This window comes from Triturus cristatus, chromosome 7 (assembly GCF_964204655.1).
Source record: "Triturus cristatus chromosome 7, aTriCri1.1, whole genome shotgun sequence".
Lineage (NCBI taxonomy): Eukaryota > Metazoa > Chordata > Amphibia > Caudata > Salamandridae > Triturus > Triturus cristatus.
This window is the reverse complement of record NC_140590.1, coordinates 809,467,829-809,492,822: the sequence shown is the minus strand read 5'-3', so window position 1 is coordinate 809,492,822 and position 24,994 is coordinate 809,467,829. Positions and strand designations below refer to the sequence as shown.

General features: G+C 47.9%; 1 protein-coding gene across 2 annotated transcripts in view; it reads left to right on the top strand.

Annotated features, from left to right (window-relative positions):
* Nucleotides 1–2,097: 2,097 nt before the first annotated feature.
* The window catches only part of LOC146810615 (uncharacterized), an 80,043-nt gene continuing 57,146 nt past the window's right edge, over nt 2,098–24,994 (top strand). The window contains exons 1-3 of one of the 2 annotated variants that reach the window (XR_014966615.1): nt 2,098–2,204; nt 2,317–2,403; nt 2,899–4,484. Coding sequence is in view for 1 of the 2 variants with exons in the window: in XM_085617669.1 (XP_085473795.1) it covers nt 2,123–2,204; nt 2,317–2,403 (169 nt within the window). In the remaining variant the exon portion in view is untranslated. Of the gene's footprint in view, nt 2,205–2,316; nt 2,404–2,898; nt 4,485–24,994 lie in introns of those variants that run through there. The other variant, XM_085617669.1, reaches the window with a different exon arrangement.

Genomic DNA, 24,994 nt, shown 5'->3' with positions numbered 1-24,994 from the left:
GCTTTCACCACAAGGCACCATAACTCTCTGTGAAGGAGATTCCTCTCAACACTCCTACATGCAATCGCATCAAGTCCGGAGCACACTGTCCAGGCCTCGCACTCCAGAATTCAACACAAATAGATGACACTTCAGGCAAGCATCTGTCTCCTATCTATGTACTACAAAAATAGTAACTATTCTCTTGACTGGCTGGAAAGTGCTTTGGGGCTTCAACAATGGCAAAAAGGGCTATAGAAATGTCATAGTAGAAGGCAATACATGTCCGAAACACACCCAAATTTCAATCCCAGCCCTGGATTCAGCTTTGGCCATATTAAAAGTGAGGAGATACACTGGAGCTGGTCGCTGGGCAACCTAGGGCTATGTCAAAGCACTAAAGCAACTGTCCAGGTCACACAGAGTTAGATGAGTGCCAGGGCCCGGCCTTCAGCACAAGGTGAAGGGCTCCTGCTCTAATATAGAGGCCTCTGTCCTTTCTGAAACATGAACATGTATGAAAAGGAGGAGCCACCAGCACTCCCTACTCTCTTGTATTTGTAGGCACACCTGTGAATGTACCAAATACGGAGAGTGTTCTTGAGCATCCTGACTTTTTTACCATCACCCTCGCCCATCTATGGACTCTTCTTCTCCGTATAGTTCTGGAAAAACATGTCCATGGACACCTCGCCAGTTTCACGGAGGTAAACAACATACTTCACCCCTCCCAATCGGGTTTCCGCCCTGGCTTTTCGACTGAGACGACACTGCTTGGAGTGATGGAAAATCTTCGCCTCCTAGTCGACAGAGGTGACTCCGCTGCGCTGATTTTACTTGACCTCAGCGCAGCGTTCGACACCATCTCCCATAACATTCTGTTAAATTTGCTTTCCACCATGGGCATCAGGGGCAAAGCATTGGACTGGATATCATCTTTCCTGACTCTCAGGACGTTTCAAATCACCTCCAGTACCGCGGCCTCAAATGTCCATCTATCCCCCTATGGTGTCCCTCAGGGCTCGGTGCTGAGCCCCCTGCTTTTTAACCTATACGTAACCCCGCTCGCCCAGATCGCCGAAGCAGCAGGTCTAAACATGTTTACCAATGCCGACGATTCACAGATTGTATTTTCACTCTCCAATGGAGATCACGACTCCTCCTCCCTCCTGCAGTCTGGCCTTAGGAACATCGCCACCTGGATGAGTAAAAACATGCTCAAACTAAACGGTAGCAAAACGGAGGTTTTAATACTGGGCCCAAACCAAAATCTCTGGAACCCAAGACACTGGCCATCTGAAATGGGCTCCCTACCCATCCCGTCACAAAAAGTACGCAACTTAGGCATTATCATTGACAACGGCCTAACTATGGAGCCCCAAGTCACTAACCTGACATCCACCTGTTTCACCATCCTGAGGTGGCTCAGGAAAATCATTTGGATGCTACCTGACGACACTCAAAAGTCTGTGGTCAACGCATTAATCACCTCCCGTTTGGACTACGGAAATGTCCTCTACCTAGGGTCTCCACAGGCAGTCATGCGTCGCCTTCAACTGGTGCAGAACGCCGCAGCAAGACTGCTCTGCAAGTGCCACAGAAGGGAACACATGTCCGGTCACCTTAAGGCACTCCACTGGCTACGAATTGAAAACAGGGTCAAATTCAAAACACTTAGCCTTATGCACAAAATCAAATGGGGCAATGCCCCCAGATACCTACAAGCCCTTGTGCGAACCTACACGCCGGCTCGCTGCCTGAGATCCTCATCTCAAGGCCTTTTCTGTGTACCCAAAGTACGCCTAGTGAGGATGGGGGGTAGATCTTTCTCCCTACTGGGCCCCAAGCTCTGGAACTCCCTCCCTCAGCACCTACGCCTGGAAACCCGCTATATCCACTTCCGCAAAGCCATTAAGACCTGGCTTTTTAACCAGTAACTTGCTCCCGCCTCTCCCCAGAGTCTTTCGTTCTGCTCATGTGGTTAAATATTTCTTAGCGCCTGGAAACCCTTTTTGGGTAGCTGTCGCGCTTTAAAAGCCCAATAAATAAATAAATAAAATAAATAGAATGGGCTTTTGATTTACACTTCCCTCTTCTCTTATGTTTCTCTTTTTTTCAGATAACCATCTTGGATTAATATTACATGTGGCAAAGACGGTCTGATCTGATTGACCTTGCATCATTTTCGCTTACTATACGCAATAAGAGTTGCCATGCTTTAAAAAGTGAGTACTTTGGCCGATAAATTCTTTCTCTTCTTTTCTGTCGCTATAGTAGACTCCCCACCTCCAAAACATAGGGGGGCTATTTACTCATGCTTATCTCTTTTTTGAATAGACGAAGGAGAAGGACTATATCATACCAACCACCTCCTTGAACTTCTTGGCCATTCTGCCGTTTCGCATCGTATTTTAACTACCTATGGTGGGTTCAACCTTATAGATACTTACTAAGCATTTTGGGGTATCTCCCTGGGTTTGCTATATCTCTTACAATAATATATGGGTGTATGTTACACAGGTGGGTTTTTCACTCTCACTTTCTGAACTCTTTTAGGCACCTAGCATAGATAGCATAGGGCTTTCGCTCTTTCTTTCCCTCCCGCTCCTAATAAATCCTCTGAACTGAGTGAATAAATAGTAGTCTTTTTCTCCTTTTATTGTCATATTTGTTGGGCATTGTCTGTTATGAACACAACGGCTTTGCTATGAATAGTATAGTCATTTTGTGTTTTGGTAATATATGTTTTGTTTATGTCTAAAATTGTTTTTTTTATGATGGACATGTTTGTATATAGTTGTTGTTATAAATGTTACTTGTGGTTTTAGCAAGATTGTGTATACATGTTACATATGATTTATGTTCCTGTCAATTGTCCTGTTTTTTATATTTATGTGTATATATTTGTTAAACTTACAGCCCTGAAGAAGTCCTTGTGTATTGACGAAACGCGTCGGCTGTTTAATTCACCCTGATCGTTGTTTTGACTCTGTTTAAGTAAAAGAAGAACTTTTGAAGAATACACCTTTGGACACAGATTTAATATTTGTCCTTGTATTGTGGTGCACCTTTGCTGTTCTTTTAAACTGTGATATTCCTTTTCTTGTATTGCATTGTGACAGTGGGTGTGTTAACAGTGTGCACACAGATTTCTGGGTACTTCCATTGTATATAGATAATAGATAGGGATAGTGGGTCAGGTGTTGTGTTCTATAGGGCTCCACTGTCTAGGTTTCTCTCTTTTTCATCCTGACTATAGACTCTGTAAAGAAGGGGTAGGAGGTAGGCTCCTGACTCCCGTGTGCTCTATCTCGGCCCTTCCTAAGTATCTCTCCAATAGGGTAACATGATTTCAAACTCTTTGCCATCGCCTGATTTCTGTCATCATCACCCTTTACCTGTCTCCAGCTTGGAATTCCTTCATTCGTGACCGGTGCTCCCATCAGATGAAGTAAAGTTGCAGCCTTACAGCACCACCACTTGGAGGAGCCAGATGAAGGGCCTTTTTCTTAGCTGATAGTGAATTCCATTTTCCCTGCTGCACCCATCGCCCTTAAACTATCCTTGCCTCCTTTAACCGTTTCCCTCCTGTCCCCATACTTCTACTGCTTATTACCTTCCAGTTTGACGATGAGGCACCTAAAACCTGTCACACGGTTTAGTGTGCTACTCCTGACTTCTCTGCATGGATGTGCACAATGGGCCCTTTCCTTCCGCAGCTTTGTGTTGCGCCCCTTTTCCTGGGTACAGCACAAGCTGCCGTAGAAAAAAGCACTTTCTGACCACCTGAACGGTGGTCTGATCATAATAGGCCAGGTGGGACCGATGACTCATTGTTGGATAGTCACCTGCCTGATACGATGGCGGTCGGCGGACCGACTGACTGCCATTGTAACGAGGGCCTAAATTAGGTAAATGAAAAGTATAACATTCAAATATTACCTGCCAATTATTGAATAACCATAGATGCCATTTAGGGTTTGCCAGAGGTTGCAATGGCAACCCCTGGCATGTCCCTTGTGACCCCCTGCCACTGCCTTTGCAGCACCTGACTTCAGAGGCGGCAAAATCAGTGGCAAGAACTCAGAGCAACTCCACATTCCATATTTTCTGCCCGTTTTTCATTATACTAATAGTGAAAAACATTCTGTTGTTCATTATTAGTGCATTATAAAATCGAGCACACTTAGCTGGAAAGTGTCCTTTGGTGGCAGGTGTGGTAAGTAATAATGGCTTTAAATGTATGTTGTGTGCATGCTTGTGGGTGACTGTGTTTATGCAAGAGAGAGAGAGCTTGTGTATGTGTGAGCATATGTCTGCATGTTTAAGCATGTGTGTGTGAGTGAAAGAGAATGAGAGTCAGTGACAGGTAGTAAGTGAGATTGTGTGAGATTGAGGTCCAGATTTACTATTCTGTGACCCAAGGCAATGCTACGCCAAAGTTACTGTGCTCCAAGCATCAAAGGGAGGGAGACAAAATATACCATATCTACTAAGAAACAGTGCAGCACACGTGCAATGTTGAAGAAATGATGAGAAATGAAAACATTTCTCCTCATTACACCTGCGTCAAGGAGTTGTAAGATTTTGCCGCAAATTCCTGTCTACCAAGCTTTGCAGATAGGTATTTGTATTAAATCCTATGGGTGATTGAATGACAATTGCCATGCACCACCCATGGAATGCCCCTTGACACAAAATAATGCAAGGCACCATATAGTGCAATTTTTTGTTTCTTTTGGATATTACCTAACGCAAATTGGGATTTGCATTGGATAGTAAATCCCAGCCTAACACTTTGTGCAGGCTTTGTACCACAAGAGTGACTTGAACATGGCTCAAAGCATTAGTAAACCTGGGCCTGAGTGTCAGTAAGAAATGTTATATTTCGCTGAGTCAGCTCATAACCAGGCCTGGCTGGGGGCTAACTCTGCCAGGCTGATTTAATGACCTTCCTCTCCAAGCCGTGGCCTCAGAGGCCCAGCCCAGCACAACCAGCATTCCAAGGGCAAGGGCCTCCACTCCAAGAAGAGAAGGTGGGTGGAGCTACAGGTTCATCCATCAGTAGCTGACACCAGGTGCCAGGCACCAGGCGGCTCTGGAGGGAAGGTAGCCTGGGGGGAAGGGGCACTCAGAGACCATGTGGCAGGAGACCCTGGATGACGCCATTTTGAACAGACCCAGAGGCATGGGCAGGAAGGAGGGAGTCGGGACAGAGAAGTGATGTGTCGCTGTGTGATAGGGCAAACAGAGGCTTCCTGCCAGCCCCCTTCCCAACTTTTTAACGGAACTTGCAGAGGAACAGGAGCTCTCTCTGGGCTGTGGTCTGCTGAGGAAGAAGGTGCTGGAGTCTGGCTCAATGGGCAGTGGGAAGGAGGAACCCCCTGACTATCCCAGGATCCTGAACAGCACCAGGAGAAGAGACCAGGACCAGTGTGCAGAAGCAGGACCAGTGCGCAGGGAGAAGAGAAGCACAGGAGGAGAGCCAGGCAAAAGGTTGGCGCAGGGAGCCAGTGAAGACAGCTCTCTGCTGAATCCACCCTCTGTGAGCCCCAGAGGGCAAAAGAGAGTGCTCCCAGTGGCTGGGGAACGCCACCAGGAGCAAGAGGAGGCGAATATGGTGCAAATCCGCAGCCTGGGACAGAGATATGCCCCTCAGAAGGTAGGCGACCTTTGACCTCTAAGATGACCGACGACGAAGCGTGTGGGGCTCCGCCGCCAGTCACAGATTGGCCCCCGGGGTGGGTCAGGTCCCGGGGGCTACCCCCAACAGAAGTTCAGGCGGGGAGCGCCGTCACGCTTCCCGTGAAGAGGGTGAAAAGGGGGCCCAGGATCCCAACTCCGGGCCCTGCTGCAGGCGGGGGGTGGGGGCCGTCGTGCCCCCCCTGCGAAGATGGAAGTCGGGGAGCGCGGTCGCGCTCCCCGTTGAAAAAGTGCCCCCGTGGGGTGCCAGGAGCCCACCCTGGCCCCTGCCGAAAATGAAGTTGGGGAGCGCCATCGCGCTCCCCGTGAAGATGTGGAAGGAGAGGGGCCCGGGATCCCAACTCCGGGCCCCGCCAAAGCCAGGGTACGCCGGTGCGCACCCTGTGAAAATGTGCCAATGGACCCGGGACCCCATCCCCGGGCCCCAAAGAGAGAGACGATAAGTTGGGGAGCGCCGTCGTGCTCCCCGTGCAGAGTTGCCCCCGCAGGGTGCCAGAAGCCCACCCTGGCCCCCACCGAAAATGAAGTCGGGGAGCGCCGTCGTGCTCCCCGTGAAGTTGTGGAAGGAGAGGGGCCCGGGATCCCAACTCCAGGCCCCGCCAAAGCCGGGGTGTGCCGGTGCGCACCCCATGAAAATGGGCCAATGTGCCCGGGACCCCATCCCCGGGCTCCGAAGAGGGAGACGACAAGTCGGGAGGCGCCGCCGCGCTCAACGTAAAAATGTCCTATCGGGGCGCCAGGGGCCCACCCTGGCACTCGAAGACTCCCAAGGGAGGCAAGCGCCGTCGCGCTCACCCCCCCCCCGAAGATGTCCGGGGACCCAGGACCCCATCCCTGGGCCCCGTGGAGAAGGAGCCGCACTCCCCCAAGGACAGGAGAAGTCCAGCGCGTCTGTTCACCAGAACGAGCAGACCAGAACTGCGTTGCCGGCTCCCACGGCAGCACGCGAGGGTGCTGGCCGGGTGGGGAGCCGGCGGGGGCAGCCAGGGGTGGGCTCCCCGGGCTGCCCTCCAACGTGTGGGCATGCCGGGGTCCCGGGTGAGACTGGGACCCCCAAAAGTAAACGAAGAGGTGCGAGGGGCCAGGTGGGACGAGGCCCCGAGAAATAGAAAGAACGGCCGGGGGTGGGCTCCCTGAGCCTAAACACTCACCTGGGTGTCAGGGTGGGACTGGACCCTCCAACGAGGGAAGCAGTGGCCGTAGGCCCACTTCGCGGCTCTCCCCGAAGCAGCGGGAGAGCCACTGCTCTAATATGCAGGAATTCTCATAATGCCTTGCAGGCGAGGACCGGCCTGCAAGGGCAAAGCAGCGTTTCCTCTGCTTGTGGTGGTCCCAGGAGAACGGGGTCACCACCACATGGCTGCAAATGTGCAGGGGGAGCTGCAGGAGCACTGCACGAAAATGGATGTCCCCTCCTAAGTCTCATGGGGACTTGAAAAGAATAACCCCTAAAGGGCTCAGCCAGCATTTAACTCCTCTTTGGCTGGAACTATTGTTTTACAGCTGGAGGAGGTTTCAGAAGTGCGCCTAGGGATGAAGGACTGGGTTGAGGATGTTTGGGGAAGGGCATCCCCTGGAGGTGAAGCGGTGTAATTGCACCCCTAGTACATTTACTAATGTTATTTCTTTCAGAGGGACTGAAGGTCACATGTGTGATGTGAAGTACCTGAGTAAGGTGATGTCATAAGCAAAGTGGGTTATGTTGCCAGACATTCCTGCTAGGATGTCTGGCTGTATATGCTTAATCCTGTGATTTCTTCTGTGATGCCTCTGGGGCTGTAATTGCAATGCATTCTAATGATCCACAAATGTGATGAGTACTGTCATTCTAAAGTGATGCTTACACATGTATTCTTACTGCTGCGCTTAGGTGAAGAACACATACTGCTAGCCCTTACGATGTAGAGGTGTATACTTCATGGACAGTAGGAAATGCTCAGTCAGGGATATGTGTCACCAAGCCAGGGTTACCTTTTTTAAATGCTTGTTGAGATAATGGGGTGGGTCGCCACTGGGATGGTGCCAGTGCGCAGGGCCCTAGCTCCAGCTTATGTTCAACTACCTAAATTGGGGGCAAGATGATGTGCATACATAGGAGTGGTGGTACTAGACCCCACCCCCTGCGGGAGGGGTGGAGATGTTATGCAATGTCACAAAGTAATTCCAACAGCTTATGTATATTTGTAAATTGGTGCATAGTATTGAGTAGTGTGTGTTTAATAAATGTACTCTTACTTTTATAAAGCAAAGTACAGACTGGACAATCAAATATTGATTGTTATTTCTGCACACCTGCAAATGGCGATTACTAACCCACACCACCTCCCTTGAGTAAGCCTCAGACTGCTCTGCAACGCTACCCTCTGAGAGTCAGGCGCTACAATTGGGTGTTTGGTTCCCAGTGAAGGACAAATGTAGTCATGTTATTTGTGCAGGCCTCACAGATGCTGCCTCATTTTCCAACACTGATTCTCAGCAAACACTGAAAGCCCATGTCTGCATGATATGCCAGTGAGAGGCAATGGACTTCTAGCCTGTTCTGCTCTTGAGCAGACTGCAGGAGGAACTAGGACAAGCAAAGCTAAATAGCAATGTCTGAAGTCTAAGAGAGCTCCGATGATTGTGAATATTCAGAGTAGCAGACAAGAAGCAGTGAACATGCCTAATGTGTATAGATTCCCTGTGATTTACACAGAGCAGTCCCAATCACTTCAAACAGTCGTTTATCTATGGTATATCACACTGGAAGCAGATCCGGGGTTCCACCTTGTCCTATTGGGCTGTCAAGGTGTCTAGAGGCACATGAGGGCTCCCTGGTTTCCGAAGAAGTGATGCATACTGCTCTATTCTATGGCTTTCAGTTAATTTGACCGTGTCGCCACCCTAAAATGAATACCAGGTTTGTAGGGACCCATTTTTAACTATTATTTTGACTGCAACAAGTGGTTCTTCAGATATAAATCTTTGACTTCTCTCCAGTCAGATTAAACAATTCTGACAGATTTACAGGCGGATGACCGTAGTGAAACCTGTCAGATTACAATTACTCCAAGCACAATATACTATCCCTTACATGAGGAGGATCCCACACAAACCATGACTAGAGACTAGCAAGTTGTCATTCTTGCATTAGAGAATATACCATTCTCAGGCCGTATCATTTATACATCATAAACAGGACATTGAATGAGAAATGTCATATTATTAACAAAATGTACATCATTATGCTGTAATGCAACATGATTAGTACATGAAATCTCATTTCAAACTCTCAAAGGAGTCATGGTTGACCATCCCTCAGGCCCCTACCACATCAATTGACTTGGGTCCCTGAGTAAAACCAGCACTTCCTCCCATAAGTTGTACTTTACAAAGCAAACTCAACTGCTCCTTCAAGACAGAGGGAGCGTGGACCAGCATGAAATCTGGACCCCCAAACAATTGTACCAGAGCCAACCCAATGAAGGGGTCCTCCATGGTAATCAATTGGAGATCGCCCTACGCAAATGGGCCATACCTTGATCTCCTAGTGCATCCACCAGAGCCCCACATCCATAGGGCCATGCAATGGAGTACCTTAGAAGGCTATGGACAATAACTGTAGTGGATGCCCCAATCCCCTCACTAGAGACCATAGTACCACTGCCCTGGTCTCTCAAACCGTTTTGAAATCTCTTACACATATATTCCTGATACCAAGGTTGTCTACCTGTTTTGCGGACAAACATGACTCCTTCCCTGCTAACAACAGCCGTTCACAAAAATACTACCTAACCTAACACAATCTGTGGGAACAGCTTTTCTTTTAGATATATAACGAATAGCTTGTACTTAGGAAGAGCTCTTGAAATTTAAAAAAACGGATGTGTTACCCAATGACAAAATAAACTGTCTGTGTTTGTCTCCCTGTTAATTGATTGTTTAAGTATAGAAGCTAGGCATAGGTGTTATTGTTGTGGTCTTTTCTTAAAATATAACCCTGTATTATTACTTTGTACTAATTTTATCCCTTAATGAAATAGATCTCCACTAAGTGTATGTGATATATTCATGTTGTCGATATATGTATTTGTGGTAAGATTACAGACGATCCAAGTCTATATTTTTTAATTGTTGTTTTAATAAAATATTTTTCTATTCATTTTAAAACTGTTATGGTTTAATTTAATATTGTACATGTTCCAACACATGGGCTTTAGTTTGTGTCTGGAATACAATAATTCAATCTTTAAACTCAATATTCCACCAAGGGAATTATTTTTCTACCTGTTAGTAGTACCCTATTCCCCTGGTTGGTACAAGGGGTTCCTCTCATTTTTATTTTGATATTTGTAGCACTGCACATAGCCTCGCGGTCATTACAGTGTGCAGGGCTAAATGGCAAAGTGCATTGGACACGAGGAAGGACTTATGGGTAGTTACAGTCCAGCCGAATGTGAGGTGTGAGCTCCCATTCCTCAGTGGTTGCCTAGGTTGTTGCAGGTCTTCCTTCGAATATCAAGTTCAAGAGTTCACTCTTCAAGGGTATTTAGGAAGTGGCAGTGGTTAGGATTTTAACTCAAGCTGGTTTACAAGGTACTGCAGATTACAGGCCTGGGGTGCTCAGTAACCCACCTCCATGTCTCTGGAAGGCCTGCAGGTGGCTGTAGTACAAGCTGACAAACAGAGTTACTAATTGTGTTATATTCACAAAATGTACCAGAAATATTTTTGGGGGGCAGCTGTTCCCCTCAAACACCTTTTTTGTGAAGGTAAAAATCCTGGTTTTGTAAGACGTTTCACCTGTTATATTTAAAACGTTGTCAAAACCTCTGAAATTAGCCAAGTTGATATATTGTTTTAAAAAGGTCATAAAGTTGAGAAAAGCTATTTTGGTAAATTTCTCACACCCCTAGTTCAATGATCCTTTTGAATTTGGCATTATTTACTTGCGTTTTAATAAGTGACAGTAACACATTCACTGATAGCGCTCTACATAGTTTTAATCTGCTCAGGTTCACTAGTCCCAGTGGTGTAATACATGTAAAAAGCGGCAAGGGGTCCCCAATATTCCTCCTCCTCACAGATACATTTATGCCTTGGCTGAGACACCCCTGAGGGATGGGCACTCCTACACTGCAGGCGTCTACGATATACCTCGCCGCTAGCAGAGATGGATGGGGCTCAAATTCGAATCATTCATGTACCACTGTGTTTGGTCTGCCAGGATTCTTGAATGGACATCCTCACGCAAGCACTGCTAATGAGGTCACTGCACCCCTACCGAGAGATTCATTAGTCCGCACCTGCTCTGCAATGAACCCCTTATCTGTCCCATTAGCACTTCTTAGAGACTGAGGTTTGTTTCACGCTCCAAGAGCAACGGGCAAACAGTCGCCCAGGTGGCTGCAGATAGGAGGCCTGGAGACATTGTTATTGCTCACAGCTGAATTCTATTAGTTTATTCAATAGATATGTTTATATATTTTATTACTATGGACATAGCTGTAAAAGTACAAGAGCGCTGTACAAAAGATACAATCAATTAGTACAACAGGGAAACGTAGATAAACTATGCTCTGCTGACACCCATCCAAGTAGTGAGGGCTGCAAGATAACATAACAAGCATTGCCCAAGCCAATAGGTCTCGCCTTTGAAAGGCACTTTTGGCTTTGCTGGTGCTTCTTGCTGATGATGAACAGCACCAAGCAAAGGGAAACAATATGTTCATTGCCGATGCTGAACAGCACCAGAAAAAAAAAAAAATAAACCAAAATGATTGGGCAGAGATTGGAGATGTATAGGCGTGCTTGTGTTACCACACAGGCGCGTGTATGCGGCATCAGCAATAAGAATACAAATGTTGCTGCCAGTATTCATTGAAAGCCTCAAGTGCATGTTGGTCTTTGTGTGTGGATTTGCTCACACAATTTCTATTTTAAAAAGGTGTAAAGTCTGGTCGCAACATTGCCTCACAAATGGCATACATTTGTATCTGTTTAAACTTTTGAGTGACACCAATTCGCAACATTCTATGCAGGGCCTTGCACAGGCAGCCTAGGGGTCTGTTCTGCTGCAAGAACCAATTGTCGCACTTTGTTCTAGCAATAAAAAGGGTTTAGTTGAACATGGAATTGCGTCAAACCTGCCATACTTCGTAAAGATGAAAAGTGCAGGTGGAATGAGCATGCAGTAAAAAAACATTGCTCTGGGTTTTGATAGTGCACATTATAATTCATATAAAAATAAAATGAAAATATAGGTGTTCACAGGATAACAGTAAGATATAGATAACATAAAAATATAACATATATTCACAGCACATATCAAGTGCTTCAGCACCTTGTCAGTTATGGCAAGTGCTCTATAATGTGACTACAATACAAAACGCAATACAATGAAGTAAAGCATAAAACAAAATCACCCACAAAAAATTATTACCGCTATGATGTAAATAAAAGAATGCCAGCAATGACACCATAAGCAACACACAGTAGCACTGCTGTTGTCTACCTTAACAAACAAGCATTTACAATGCAATGGTCTCGGCATTGGTAAAGTTAGAGCTATTGGCATTGCTCATGACATTATTTTTGTTTATGTTTTTTGTTTTTAAAACATTTAAAGAAACGGCATTGTCATGAGCAATGCCGAGACCGTTGCATTGTAAATGCTTGTTACTATGACCTGCTGGCTAGCTGTTTTTACGAGTCGAAATGATGCAGAGCTGAAGGAGTTCTCTCATTCCTCTCGGACTGGGCAAGCAAGTGGGGAGTTGAGAGCAGCGGCTAATGCTTCCGTCATCCCCCTGCAAGGCGGGGAATGGACATTGTTAGACCTTAAGACATCCTGAAGGCACTGATTGGCACAATCACCAGAGCGTCATTACCCAAAGAGAGGAGGGCCCTGAAGCACAGTTGGCTGCCTGGACTATCCAGAAGGGGAGGAAGGGGAAAGGAGAAACAGAAATGGGAGAAGGGGAAAAGAAAGGTAATTTAGAAAGGAAGGGAGAGAGAGTCAAAGAGAAAGCTATTTCTGGGCCAAGAAAGGAGGACACATTTTCACAGACTATGGTTTTTACGAGTATGGGTGCTGGACATCAGTGTCAATTACACCGAGTGCAGGAAGGAATCAAAGCGACACTGATGCAAAAGAACCCATGCCGTCATCTACTGTGAAACTTAGGGAAAATCTCATAAAAGACACTCGTTATAATGTAGTAAGAAAACGTGCAAGAGAGCTGAAGTGCTAAGGTCGAAATTCTACACTCACCCACACTTGCATTCCTTCTTTCAGGCCCACAGTTCACTGGCAGCATCTTCAGTGCACTATTCTCCAGCGTTTTGGGGCTTATGGTAGACAGTCTACAACCTCCAGGTCCACCCCCCGCCTGCAGTACATCCAGCCACCAGCCTTTGAGGTGGGAGTCCTGTCAACAATAATCCCATCAGCGCGAGTTCACCGATATATTCCACAATAAGGCCTACACTTCTGTCTCTTCCTGTTTCTGCCCCTCTCTGACGCCTGTCCGCTACCTTTAATCACTTTCCACCCCGTTTGCCCTCACTGTCCTCGCCGCCTGCCCTTTACCTCTGCCCTGTTTCTGCCCTTGCTCCTCGTGCCCTGCCCCCGAGTGCCCGGACCTGCAGCTCAGCAGCAGCGCTCTCTCCACAGCCCAATGAAGCCTATCCTCTGCCCAGGGCTGTCCCAGACACCAAGGTCCGGGGGCGTGTGTGTGAATGGGCGCGCACTTAGGGGCCTTTCACAAACAAAAGTTACACTCGGGAGGGAGAGCGCGGCGGAGTGGGTGGGGGTTAGGAAAGGCCAAAGTGAGAGCAGAGTCACCAGCAGCCCAGGTGCCCCCCATATCTCCGCAGAGATCACGCTGCCCCCACCCCACCCCTTCCGAGGAAAACACACACATACACTATGCACCGGGTCTGACCCGCAAGGGGCTGCTTTCCAACCCCCCAGAGCAGGGACCACCAGGGGGCCTGCCTGGGAAAACAAGCACGCCAAATGGGAGGACGTCTGAGAAAACGGGCTGTAGTGGGGGAGAGGGGCTCCTACAAATCAAAACGGGATGGGGGCCGCCTGCAAATTAAACGTCTGCGGCCAGAATGTCAATTCAAAAACACATCACTACAACAATACCACGTCCAGTAACTGACGTCACTGTGACATCATACAACCCATGACGCCCCTCACCTGATGAAGTGCGCTGATGCCATCGACGTTGGTGCTGTTGAGTAGGTCGCTCCCGCCTTTGCCCTGTAGCATGGCCTCGGCTTCTTCCAGGTCGCCTCCTCCGCAAGCTGCCAGAAATTCGCCGGCTCCATCGAAGTGAACTGCCCGGCCATCCAAGTTATCGTTCGCCTTTCAGCAGGCACGGGATCACGCATTAAAGCCGCCGCGAGTGTCTGCCCGAAACAACCGCAAGTGTCCATGGGAACTGCAGTTTGAACCCTGTACGAAGAGATGGCATTGCCAATCACACAAACGACAATCGTAAACCACAGGTCCCAGAGTTCCATGCATTTAGCGCTTGAAACAACAGAGACAATGAACCCCACAGATTTTTTTGTTTTGTTAAAATGCAGGTTTATTTTTAGTCGCTCTTGAGGGGTGAAAATTAAACAACCAACAGAACCACGCACGTCTTAGCTTTCACGCCTATTTATGTGTAAATGTTTGTCAAACAATCCAAGGTGGCCAAGAAGCAGTCTCGATCTTGAAAGAGCTGACTAAAGTCAGTAACAGTGTTTGACCTGCGGTAATGCCGGTGTCAGGGATTTCGCACACACTAACCTAATATTTTATGACAAGGCAGCGTCCTTTTCGGATTCGGGGGCGTGTTTTGCTGTTGTCTCCTCCCTGAGACTTTTCGCAAAAAACACACCCCCCGATCTGAAAAGGACGGGGCATGATTGGAGTGACGGGACCTCTTCTCCAATGGCTGGCCAGCATTTACGAGGCCAGCCAATGGAGAACAGGGGAGAAGAGGGGCGGGTTCAAGCCCCTCTTCTCCCAAGTCATTAAATCTCGGAGCGAGACTGCGCAAGCGCAGCCTTCGCAGCCGAGACCTAAAAATGAAGGCTCAAACAGCACCACCACCACGCTGTAATTTTACCATCTGGTTGCCTTCAATACCTAATTGCACTTTACTGTGGCAATAAAACTAATTGCGTTGCTGGGCAGTGTATTGCCCGGGTTCTCTCATTTCAATTGTATAAGACCCGAGAAGTACCGCTGCTGTCAGAGTGGTGCTGTAAAACAAAGACTGCTATCTGTACTTGCACCAATTTACATACAACACTTAAATATGCGAAGAGACACATTGTAATTACCATATCCTTTTGTTAGATGCACTACATGCACAAAAAATGTAAATAACACAATGGGAATCATAAGGGTAAGGAAAGGAAAATATAGTTTAAAAAAACACTTTTATGTCTAATGAATGCTCACAACAACTGCTGAAAGTCGCTGTGAAATCCTTTTTTCACTCGTGCAAAGCATTCGCAGATCTCTCTGTAAGCAAGATCAGCATCACATCCTAACAAGTTCCAACATCTAGAGGTACAATCAAATATAAAATGGCATATATTGGGAGAGGATGTGGCGTAACAACCAGAGGTGCCAACTTTGAAACTGGGTAAATTCGAGTCTCGTGGCTGACTCCACATCCTGTGATTCTAGGCTAGGCAAATCTCTTAAAGTCTCAGTGCCTAAAAAAGGGGGGGAAATGAACATGTGCTTGGGTAATGTAACTGGTGCTCATGTAAAGCAGTCCAATACCCTGAGGTCGAGTTTGTGCTATATAAAACTGGAAAAAGCTCTAAACTGGAACTGTAAAGCTGAAATATGTGTTTGGGAACCTAACGAGTGCCATTTTCCGTACTGAAGGAGGTGGGTGGGGGTGGGGGGGGTATGGTTATGCATATTAAACGCACAGTAATAGGCATTTAAAATACCTTTCATTTATAACACTTGAGCCATGCATACACATATCACTTTACACATAATCTGCAACACATTTGCTCTAAAGCACAGCATGTGTTTTTGTGTTGTGGTGCATGCAAAACAACTCATTGCTAACAATGGGTGCAGTTGCGGCATTACCGCAGAGGGGCGCGGTTACCCAAGCAGGAGATCTCATCTCAGTAGATGCTGTGGAAACAATATGTGACAGAGAACTAATCAAGAATGGGACACAGAGAGAAGTAAATACTGAGGGGATAACTAACTCTGTTCTTGTGGATCAGTACATTGACTCTCAGAGACTGAAAGTGAAGCTGCAGAAGGGGAAGGCAGCATACTGCAGAGGGAGAAAAAAAAACATGCACTCTCACGGAGTGCTTAAGCAAAAAGAGAAAACTAGTTCTCTAAGCATGGGCAGTGGAGGAGCACAATAAAATCCTGGGGAGGAACAAACACAAGATGGACACGGCAAGCCATCGAATAGGAAGCAAGCCCACTGTAAGATCTTGGGAAGCTGACAATAGGTCTTTTCCAAATTAACAGCTTGCGCTGTATGGGAGGCTAGACCTAATAATAGGTAAAAGAACAGAGCCAAGACACGAATTCCCAGCTGCTTGTCAAATGATACGAAGTTAGGGGCCAGGTGTTACCTTATGTCATGCCTATTCCTTTTAAAGCACTAAATGCAGTTTCAAGGTGAATGAGGAAAGGGGATGGAAAAAGCAGGCCATGTGAAGAGGTTGTGGAAATTTAGCTTGCAAACTGAACATTATCTGCGCCATCTTGCCTCTCCCCAGCGACACGCATAGCAAATGCACGGTCGCCATGTTAGGCACCCCACTCTCTCTCCCTGCTCACTCTCGATTGCCAGCGCTTTCCCCCGGCGCTGCGAGCATCCCCCGCGTGCCGGCCACCCCCGCTCTCTCATACAGGCCATAAACCCTCTCCTTCTGCGCGACCCTGCTACGGGACCACTTCCGACCGACAACCCATACATGGTCATGCCTCTCCTTTGATAACCCCCTTCCTCTGCGCCCCATTGTCTGAACTGGTCCCAGGCCATCACCTAGCCCTGCGGATGCAGTTTATTGCCCCTACTGTAAGGGAAACACCCCACATCAAAGGGATTACAGTAGATCAAAGCCCCTACTCCCTGAGACCCGACCGGTCACACACCCCCCCCCCAGGAATTGGCGGAATACCCTGCTGCGCAATAGCCATCTCCTACTGTGGATGGGGTGGGAACTTCTACTGTATCTATGTGTGGGATCGGATCTGAACCGGGGCTTCAGGGGATATTTCCCCCGCGCATCAAGGGAATCTCAAGAATGTACTATGTATAATAAAGCAATAAACCAGTGTATAAGAGACCAGGTCTCAGAGATGCAGTTAGAGTACCTTGCTGTCTGATCTGATGTGTTCTGCTCCGACGGAATAAAACTTTGTTTCCTGCCTTCCAATCTCCGGCGCCTGCCTCTTTTATTGGTAAATTATCGAGTGGTATGAGAGGCGATTACCGCCGGGCAAATACTTGAAAGGTTATCAACTGAAACTGCCGCTACCATTTAACAATTGGCGTCCCAAACGTGGGGCCCATCAGCGACACGTGGATCCAGTGGGAGAGGTCCCGACGACAGAGTGAACGACTGCAACGATCGGGAGAGCTCCTGCCCAATAGACCCTCGTCTGGCAGCCGATCATCCGAACTTCACTGGTTCCGAGCAGACCTCTCTCGAGTGATCTACGGTCCTGACTGGGAACCATCAGGAGTGCCGCGGCAAATACGGAGAGTAGAGGACGATCGGGCGCTGGAGGCGGAAGACGAGAAACTGTCCACGCGGTCCGGGTAAGGTCGTGATACACGACAAATTGAGAAATAATTGATTGATTGTTTGATGCTTTGGAAATACTAGTATTGCTCATTGATTGTGCTCATTGATTGTTCTCTTTGAGATATTCGCTGTCTACAAACGGGGAGGAGTAGAAATACTCTCTCTCTCTCCCTTTGCAGATAGTGAAGGGTAGGTAACGCAGACTTTTGTCCCCATTGAAACCCGTCGTGCCTATCTTTATCTCCCCATTGATTGATTGTCCGAACATTGATTGTTTTGGAGAATAGTGCTTTTTGAGATATTCTCTGTTTGCAAATAACGTAGAATAGGAATATTCTGTCTAGTCTTTGCAAATAGTGAAGGGTAGGTAATGCTGACTTTTGTCCCCGTTGAAACCCGTCATGCCTATCTTTATCTCCCATTGATTGATTGATTGATTGATTGTCCGAACACTAGTTGTTCGATATTGGTTCTTTGGAGGTATTCTCTGCTTGCAAATAACGAAGAATAGAGATATTCTGTCTAGTCTTTGCAAGCAGTGAAAAGATAGGTAGTGCTGACTTTTGTCCCCGTTGAAACCCGTCATGCCTATCTTCTCCCCACTGATTGGTAGTTGGTTCTGCCCGGACCGCTTATTAGAGGTGAACCATCCGGCTCCACTGGAGGGCACCCCTAATAAGGACATGTTCACTAAATATGGACTAGTCGCCGTAGCTTATACCAAGCTATGGCATAAATATACAAAGAAGGACCCCGAGAGTCAGTGGCCACTGATGGGATCCTTCGACGACCATAAAATGGAGGCGCTAGAAATAGCTCTGCGTAGCAATAAGACGACGCCTACTATGCTTGACAGTATCGGCATGTGGCGCAAAGAAGCGACGCAACGGAAAAAGAGGGAAGAAGTAAAAGCAGAAAAGGAATTACGAAAGGCAGCTCACCTTGCCGCTAGAAAGTTAGAAGAAGACATAAAGGAGAGAAGGGAAACTAAACTAAGACAGGAGCCCGAAACCTCAGGCCAGTACGCTGTTAGGACCCCTTCTTTGCTCTACCCTGAGTTGTCCTCCAAGCAGCGAACGAATGACGAGTTACTGTTAGGTCCCCCGATCATTTACATGCCCCCTCCGTATGCACCCTCCCAATCAATAGTGCAACACCCACAACCCCCGAACACGAGCGAAAGCAGTACAGGGGCCTCGGCCCTCACGGCCTCCGCGCCGGCTGAGCCTCTTGTGCCGAACCCAACGTCGACTACAACGCTAGACGACCATGAGATAGGAAAGAAAGAGTCCACCAGAATGAATCGATTAACTAAGGATGAACGAACAGGAATCGACAAGATAGTAAAGGCACTGGTAGGATCCTTTTTGACCTTACAAAAACTAAAATAACGCTAGGAGTTAGCCCTTTGTGGGAAATATGAAACCAAGGGAAGGAGTCAAGCTCACGGTCGAGACGACCGCGAGGTAGCCCGACTCCATTACTCTCGCTACCTAAACATGTCTGCCCTACTGCCCACCCCGCCCAATAAGCATGACAAAATCCCGCACAAACGGAAGCCTGCTGACACCCACCATCGACGTCACAAAACTAGGGCTAGATCGCGCACAATTGGGCTATGTTATTTTTCCGATTGCACAGTAACCTCCTTGTGCTCGTCATCAGACTACAAATATGTACAAACACTCCAACGAAGTAATGTAGTTATAACATTTTAATAACTTATAGGATGTAACTAACACACCAACAGGGTAAACAGGTTAAAACACGTTTTAAAACAACTATTTACATGACAGTCTGCTGCAACCTCCATCCCAAAGCCTTAACGTCCACGTGACACCGTCCTCGCCTCTCCTTCCTCGAAATTGCAACATTGGCTTGTTTTGGGCGGTCCCTCTTAGTTGACTTTGGGCTATAAAAGCCATGCAAAAATCCCTTGACATCAGTGGCGGGCGATTGTGCGAATAGGCCGGAGGCTATACGAAGCGCCGAAGTTCTGGCAACACCAAGGCGGAGCCCGCCACGCTGTGCGGGCCTTTCCGCTTTCTCTTCTTCTTTCTTTAATGAGGGCTGGTGCCCTGGCGGGGGGCGGCGACGCGGACGGGCCTCCCCCACCTCCCCAGGTGGAGGCTTGCCGGGCACCCCAACCGTCTTTGACTCACCGGCCAGCTAAGCTGCACCCAACCGTCTTTAATTCGCCGACCAGCTAAGCTGCACCCAACCGTCTTTAATTCGCCGGCCAGCTAAGCTGCACCCAGCCATCTTTTTCATCGGCCTGCTGAATTTCACCCTGGCACGCTGTGCGGATCTTCCCAGTCACTTCTTCCTTCAATAACGGAGGGTGCCCTGGCGGGGGGAGGCGACGCGGACGGGCCTCCCCCACCTCCCCAGGTGGAGGCTCGCCAGCAGATGAGGGCACCCCAACCGCATCTTTCACACGTCAGCCAGCTGAGTTGCGCCCTGCCACTTCATTCGCCGTTCGGCTGAGCCGGCACCCCTGCACGCGGCCGCCAGGCAACCACCCAAGCACCGGGTTCACCAGGACTGCCCTTAGCACCCGACGTGAGGAGTGGGCCCCCGCAGCAAGGTAATCGGGGACCCACCCCGGTGGTGATACCATCCAAACTGCTGTCGTCACTGCTACTGGAATCACCCCGGTGGCAGTACCATCCGAACTGCCGCTGTTACTGCTGCTGGCTCCTCTCCGGTGACTGTACCGAAGAGCTGCTGCTACTGCTGCCCTTGAACTCCGGCGGTTGACCCCTCCGGTTCCAGGCCTGGCCCACCGTGAGACTATTCTGGACTCGAAAGCTTGTTTGCTAGGGCATGGGCCCCACCCTTGACAGAACGCTCCCCTCAGCCTTGCAGAATTGGTTGGAGTCATTTGACATTCGACTCCTGCGGACTTCCGGTAAGGACAAAACCACCACCATTGCTCTTTTTGCCCCCGGGCGGCAGCCACCTTGCCTCCGCTTGGTGCAGTGAGACAGTAGAGCGTCGGCGGAAGAACCCGCCTGCTGCCCCGCCCTAAGAACAAACCGTGGCATTGCTACAAGGTTGCAGTGACGGCATGCTGACGCAAAGTTGACGCTAACGAGAGTTCTCGAACTACCGAAAGGAATTCTGGTTCAACAGCTAATTCATGGAAAGACTTAGACTGTGCACTGGCCCGACCCCGCCCCAAGATGGCGCTGATGTAGGAGTGGCCTACAACTCCTTGTGGCGTTCCAGCCACGTGACATTTATGTTAAAAAGAGATATATAAATATATGTATGCGATGCTTTCACACATGATGGTGGGGGAGAGGGGGGGGGAACCGATTTTTATGTTAATCTAGTGTTGCTCATGTTGCTCGACGCCTCTCGCACCGTGGCCGGCCTATAGCTGCTGTAGGCCCGTATTTCTACACTGACATTGTTTTAAATAAAGGGCTTCTTAAAAAGGAATTACGGAATCAGTGTCATGACTAATCATCTGGGTTGTTGAAGGTTTCTCTTTTAAATAAAAGATTGTCACTCCTAAGCGAAAGCATACAGATAATACGGACTCAATTTGCCTAAAATATTTTTGTTTAACGGAATTTGTACCCATCACGCCTGCCCCCCTTTTTCCAAGAATTGTCAAATCAATAATGAACTATAACTTAAGGTATATGTCACACGCAAGGTATGGTATCCTGCACCATAATACACGACCAATTGAGAAATACATGCACGACCAGGGAACCCGAATTTAGGAGATGAATGAACTAGAGCATCTTTGCCTCGAACTAAAGAATAATAGGTCCATGGTATTACCCACCCCTGCGGCTAGCCTGGTACATGGTAGGTAGAACTTTTCGTGTCTGCGCGCGCTGGGGTATTTTGAATACTGCACCTCCCCTCCCCTCTTATTTTCCCCTCTATAGGTCACGACGAAGTTCCGACTGAAGAGTGGAGTGGACATGGACCGCACCAAGTTCAATATCAGGGACAACATAGACAAACGTTGTGAGATAGTGCGTAAAATTACAGACCACCATTGGGAACATGAAAAACTGTATGATATGATTGTGCGTGTGTACTACGATTATACGATATGAATGTGTATGCATTTCATGTTCGGGTCACTTGAAGAGAGCGTCATTGTATGATTGAAGTGCGCGTCCACCGATCAAAGGGAGGAGAATAAAGGGTCAGACAACCCATAAGATAAACTACAAAATACTAAAGGTACGCAGCATGCATAGGAATAGAGGACAGGAAAGGAGAGGTCCCCGTGCTCGACGCAGCCCTGAGTCTCCGTCTTGATGCATGTACTGTCACACCCTATCTGGCATTTGTGTGTACATGATCACCGAATTTATGTCTTTTCCCCGCTTGTGTTTTCTTACATGGAACAGACCCATGCTACTCCATGTTGTGTGTGCACCAAGTGGCCTATTATCTTACCCATCTCTCTCTCTCTCGTTTTGTGTCGTATGTATGCCAAAATAGCCTACTTGATGCACACGTCTCTCTCTCTCTCTCTCTCTCTCTCTCTCTCTCTCTCTCTCTCTCTCTCTCTCTCTCTCTCTCTCTCTCTCTCTCTCTCTCTCTCTCTCTCTCTCTCTCTCTCTCTCTCTCTCTCTCTCTCACTCTCTCTCCCCCTCCCTCGCAAAAGGCTCTTTCTTGCCCTCTTTTCTTCTTGAATAAATTAACGACATACACCTCTTTGGTAAGTGTATAATTGGCCTGAACACAGTGGTGTTCGAACTAATTGACAGAAACAAAAACGACCATACTTTACCACGTTACTACCTCTCCTTTTTACAAACGTTAAGCCTAATCGGCTGAGAAGGAAAGGACAGGTAAGACGACTGATGTCTCCCAATCTGACCCTCAACACGGGGACTATATGTCAGTGGTTTTTGTTCTTAAGGGACACCATCTCCACCGCCCAGAATTACCCCTGACCAATTAGCCCGAAATAGAATGTCTAAAGCACCCTGTTCTCCCAAAGATAACTCCAGCCCTATACTAGCCGTCTCAGAGTATCCCGAACGAAACAGCTGATGGCCCTGTTTTAAACTGATAAAGGGTCACCTACTGTATGAAAAGGATACTCGTGAACGCATGACCGTAGCACCTCACACTTACGGGTATTACCAAACCTTGTATTATAGGGCGCAGAAACTGACACCTAGAAGGCCAGACGATGGACAGGGACACCCACAGAACCCTGCACCACAGCAGTAATTAATAGATTAGTAACACGCACCTTAACACCAGAGTTAATAGACACCAATCATATAGTAACAGATAAGAGCATTTCCGCAACTACTCAGTGGTTGGGAGAGAGAATGAAGTATGTAAATGTCTTCCCTGCCAAAATCCCTAAGACTTTCGTTTCTTATAACCTATTCAAGGATAACCTGCAGCCATCGGAAGAGAGGGGTCGGACGTGACGCACAGTCTGGCTGCGGATCATAAAGCATCTATGACATCGACCAAGGGGGAAGCGACGAAGCAAAAAGGGTGTGAGACGAGACACCATTATCAGAACGATAAGCGCGAAGGGCTACATCGAGGCCCCTGCCCACTGACCAGCGTGCCTGAAGTCTCAACCCGTCGGGCCCGATTGATGGGCCCAGTGCTGAAAGATTCTGCTCTCCTTGGTCCGCATTTTTGATCCGATCCCACGCCACCCCATTCTCTCTTCCTCTTTCATTTGGACTATGACTTTGACCTACTACCGAGGAACAAAAGGCCGGCACCCTGTCTCAAAGTACCTGTGGTGAACTGTGTTAAGGAACAAGACTGTGATCAAAGAACAGTGAGTGGTCACACCCTGCCACGTGAGAAATCGGATTTGAGCTGGACCTTAGCTCCACCGCCGGTGCTCAACAGTGCCAACGAAAGAAGAACAACAATGAGAGCTTACCAGTGATAGCTCTTTATAAAACAAGGACACTGGAAAGAAGGACCCATGTCAAAGTTGAAAATCCTCTCCCAACCACCTTATTATATTAACTATCTTCTTCATGATGTTGCATCAATCACTTCCGACTGTACACTGAGAAGTTAAGAAAATGTAACTTTGTATAGTAACATTCATACAAACACCAGCCATGTACACGACTATACTGCAACTTTGAATGTACTTCCTCCTCGCCTACTTTATCAAACTGTATGAGACAATGTACAAATGTGTCAGATTACTCCTGCCTACCCTAAAGACTCTGTATCTTTAAATGTATGACGAACATTGACGATACTGTAACTGAAAGGCTAACAAAAGTGAATATTGGCCGGACAAGCTGGCGAGATATGTTAAAAGGGAGGACTGTGGAAATTTAGCTTGCAAACTGAACATTATCTGCGCCATCTTGCCTCTCCCCAGCGCCACGCATAGCAAATGCACGGTCGCCATTTTAGGCACCCCACTCTCTCTCCCCGCTCACTCTCGATTGCCAGCGCTTTCCCCCGGCGCTGCGAGCATCCCCCGCGCGCCGGCCACCCCCGCTCTCTCATACAGGCCATAAACCCTCTCCTTCTGCGCGACCCTGCTACGGGACCACTTCCGACCGACAACCCATACATGGTCATGCCTCTCCTTTGATAACCCCCTTCCTCTGCGCCCCATTGTCTGAACTGGTCCCAGGCCATCACCTAGCCCTGCGGATGCAGTTTATTGCCCCTACTGTAAGGGAAACACCCCACATCAAAGGGATTACAGTAGATCAAAGCCCCTACTCCCTGAGACCCGACCGGTCACACACCCCCCCCCCCCAGGAATTGGCGGAATACCCTGCTGCGCAATAGCCATCTCCTACTGTGGATGGGGTGGGAACTTCTACTGTATCTATGTGTGGGATCGGATCTGAACCGGGGCTTCAGGGGATATTTCCCCCGCGCATCAAGGGAATCTCAAGAATGTACTATGTATAATAAAGCAATAAACCAGTGTATAAGAGACCAGGTCTCAGAGATGCAGTTAGAGCACCTCGTGACGATACCTTGCTGTCTGATCTGATGTGTTCTGCTCCGACGGAATAAAACTTTGTTTCCTGCCTTCCAATCTCCGGCGCCTGCCTCTTTTATTGGTAAATTATCGAGTGGTATGAGAGGCGATTACCGCCGGGCAAATACTTGAAAGGTTATCAACTGAAACTGCCGCTACCATTTAACAAGGTAATAGCCTTGACACTTACTGGTAATCTTCATTACTTCCAGTCCTGATCTTCCACGTCACAGTCCTTACATTATGATAATTTTGTCTACATTCACATCTTTGACTTCCCATCCAAGTTAAAAAATATCCCATCATTCAAATATGGGATCTCCTAAAACCAGAAACCCAGCCTGTTCTAGTAAAGGAGGATGCTATCTCCAAACACTTCCTAAAATGGCATCGGTTGCACGAGCCATATGGGAGCAGAAACACTAAAGTATTATAGAGAATGGAAGCTGGAAAACCTGGACAGTGACAAAGAAAACCAAGACTCAGTGTAATGAAAATTACAGGTAATGACTCGTCGACCGGCGGAAAAAGTGCCTG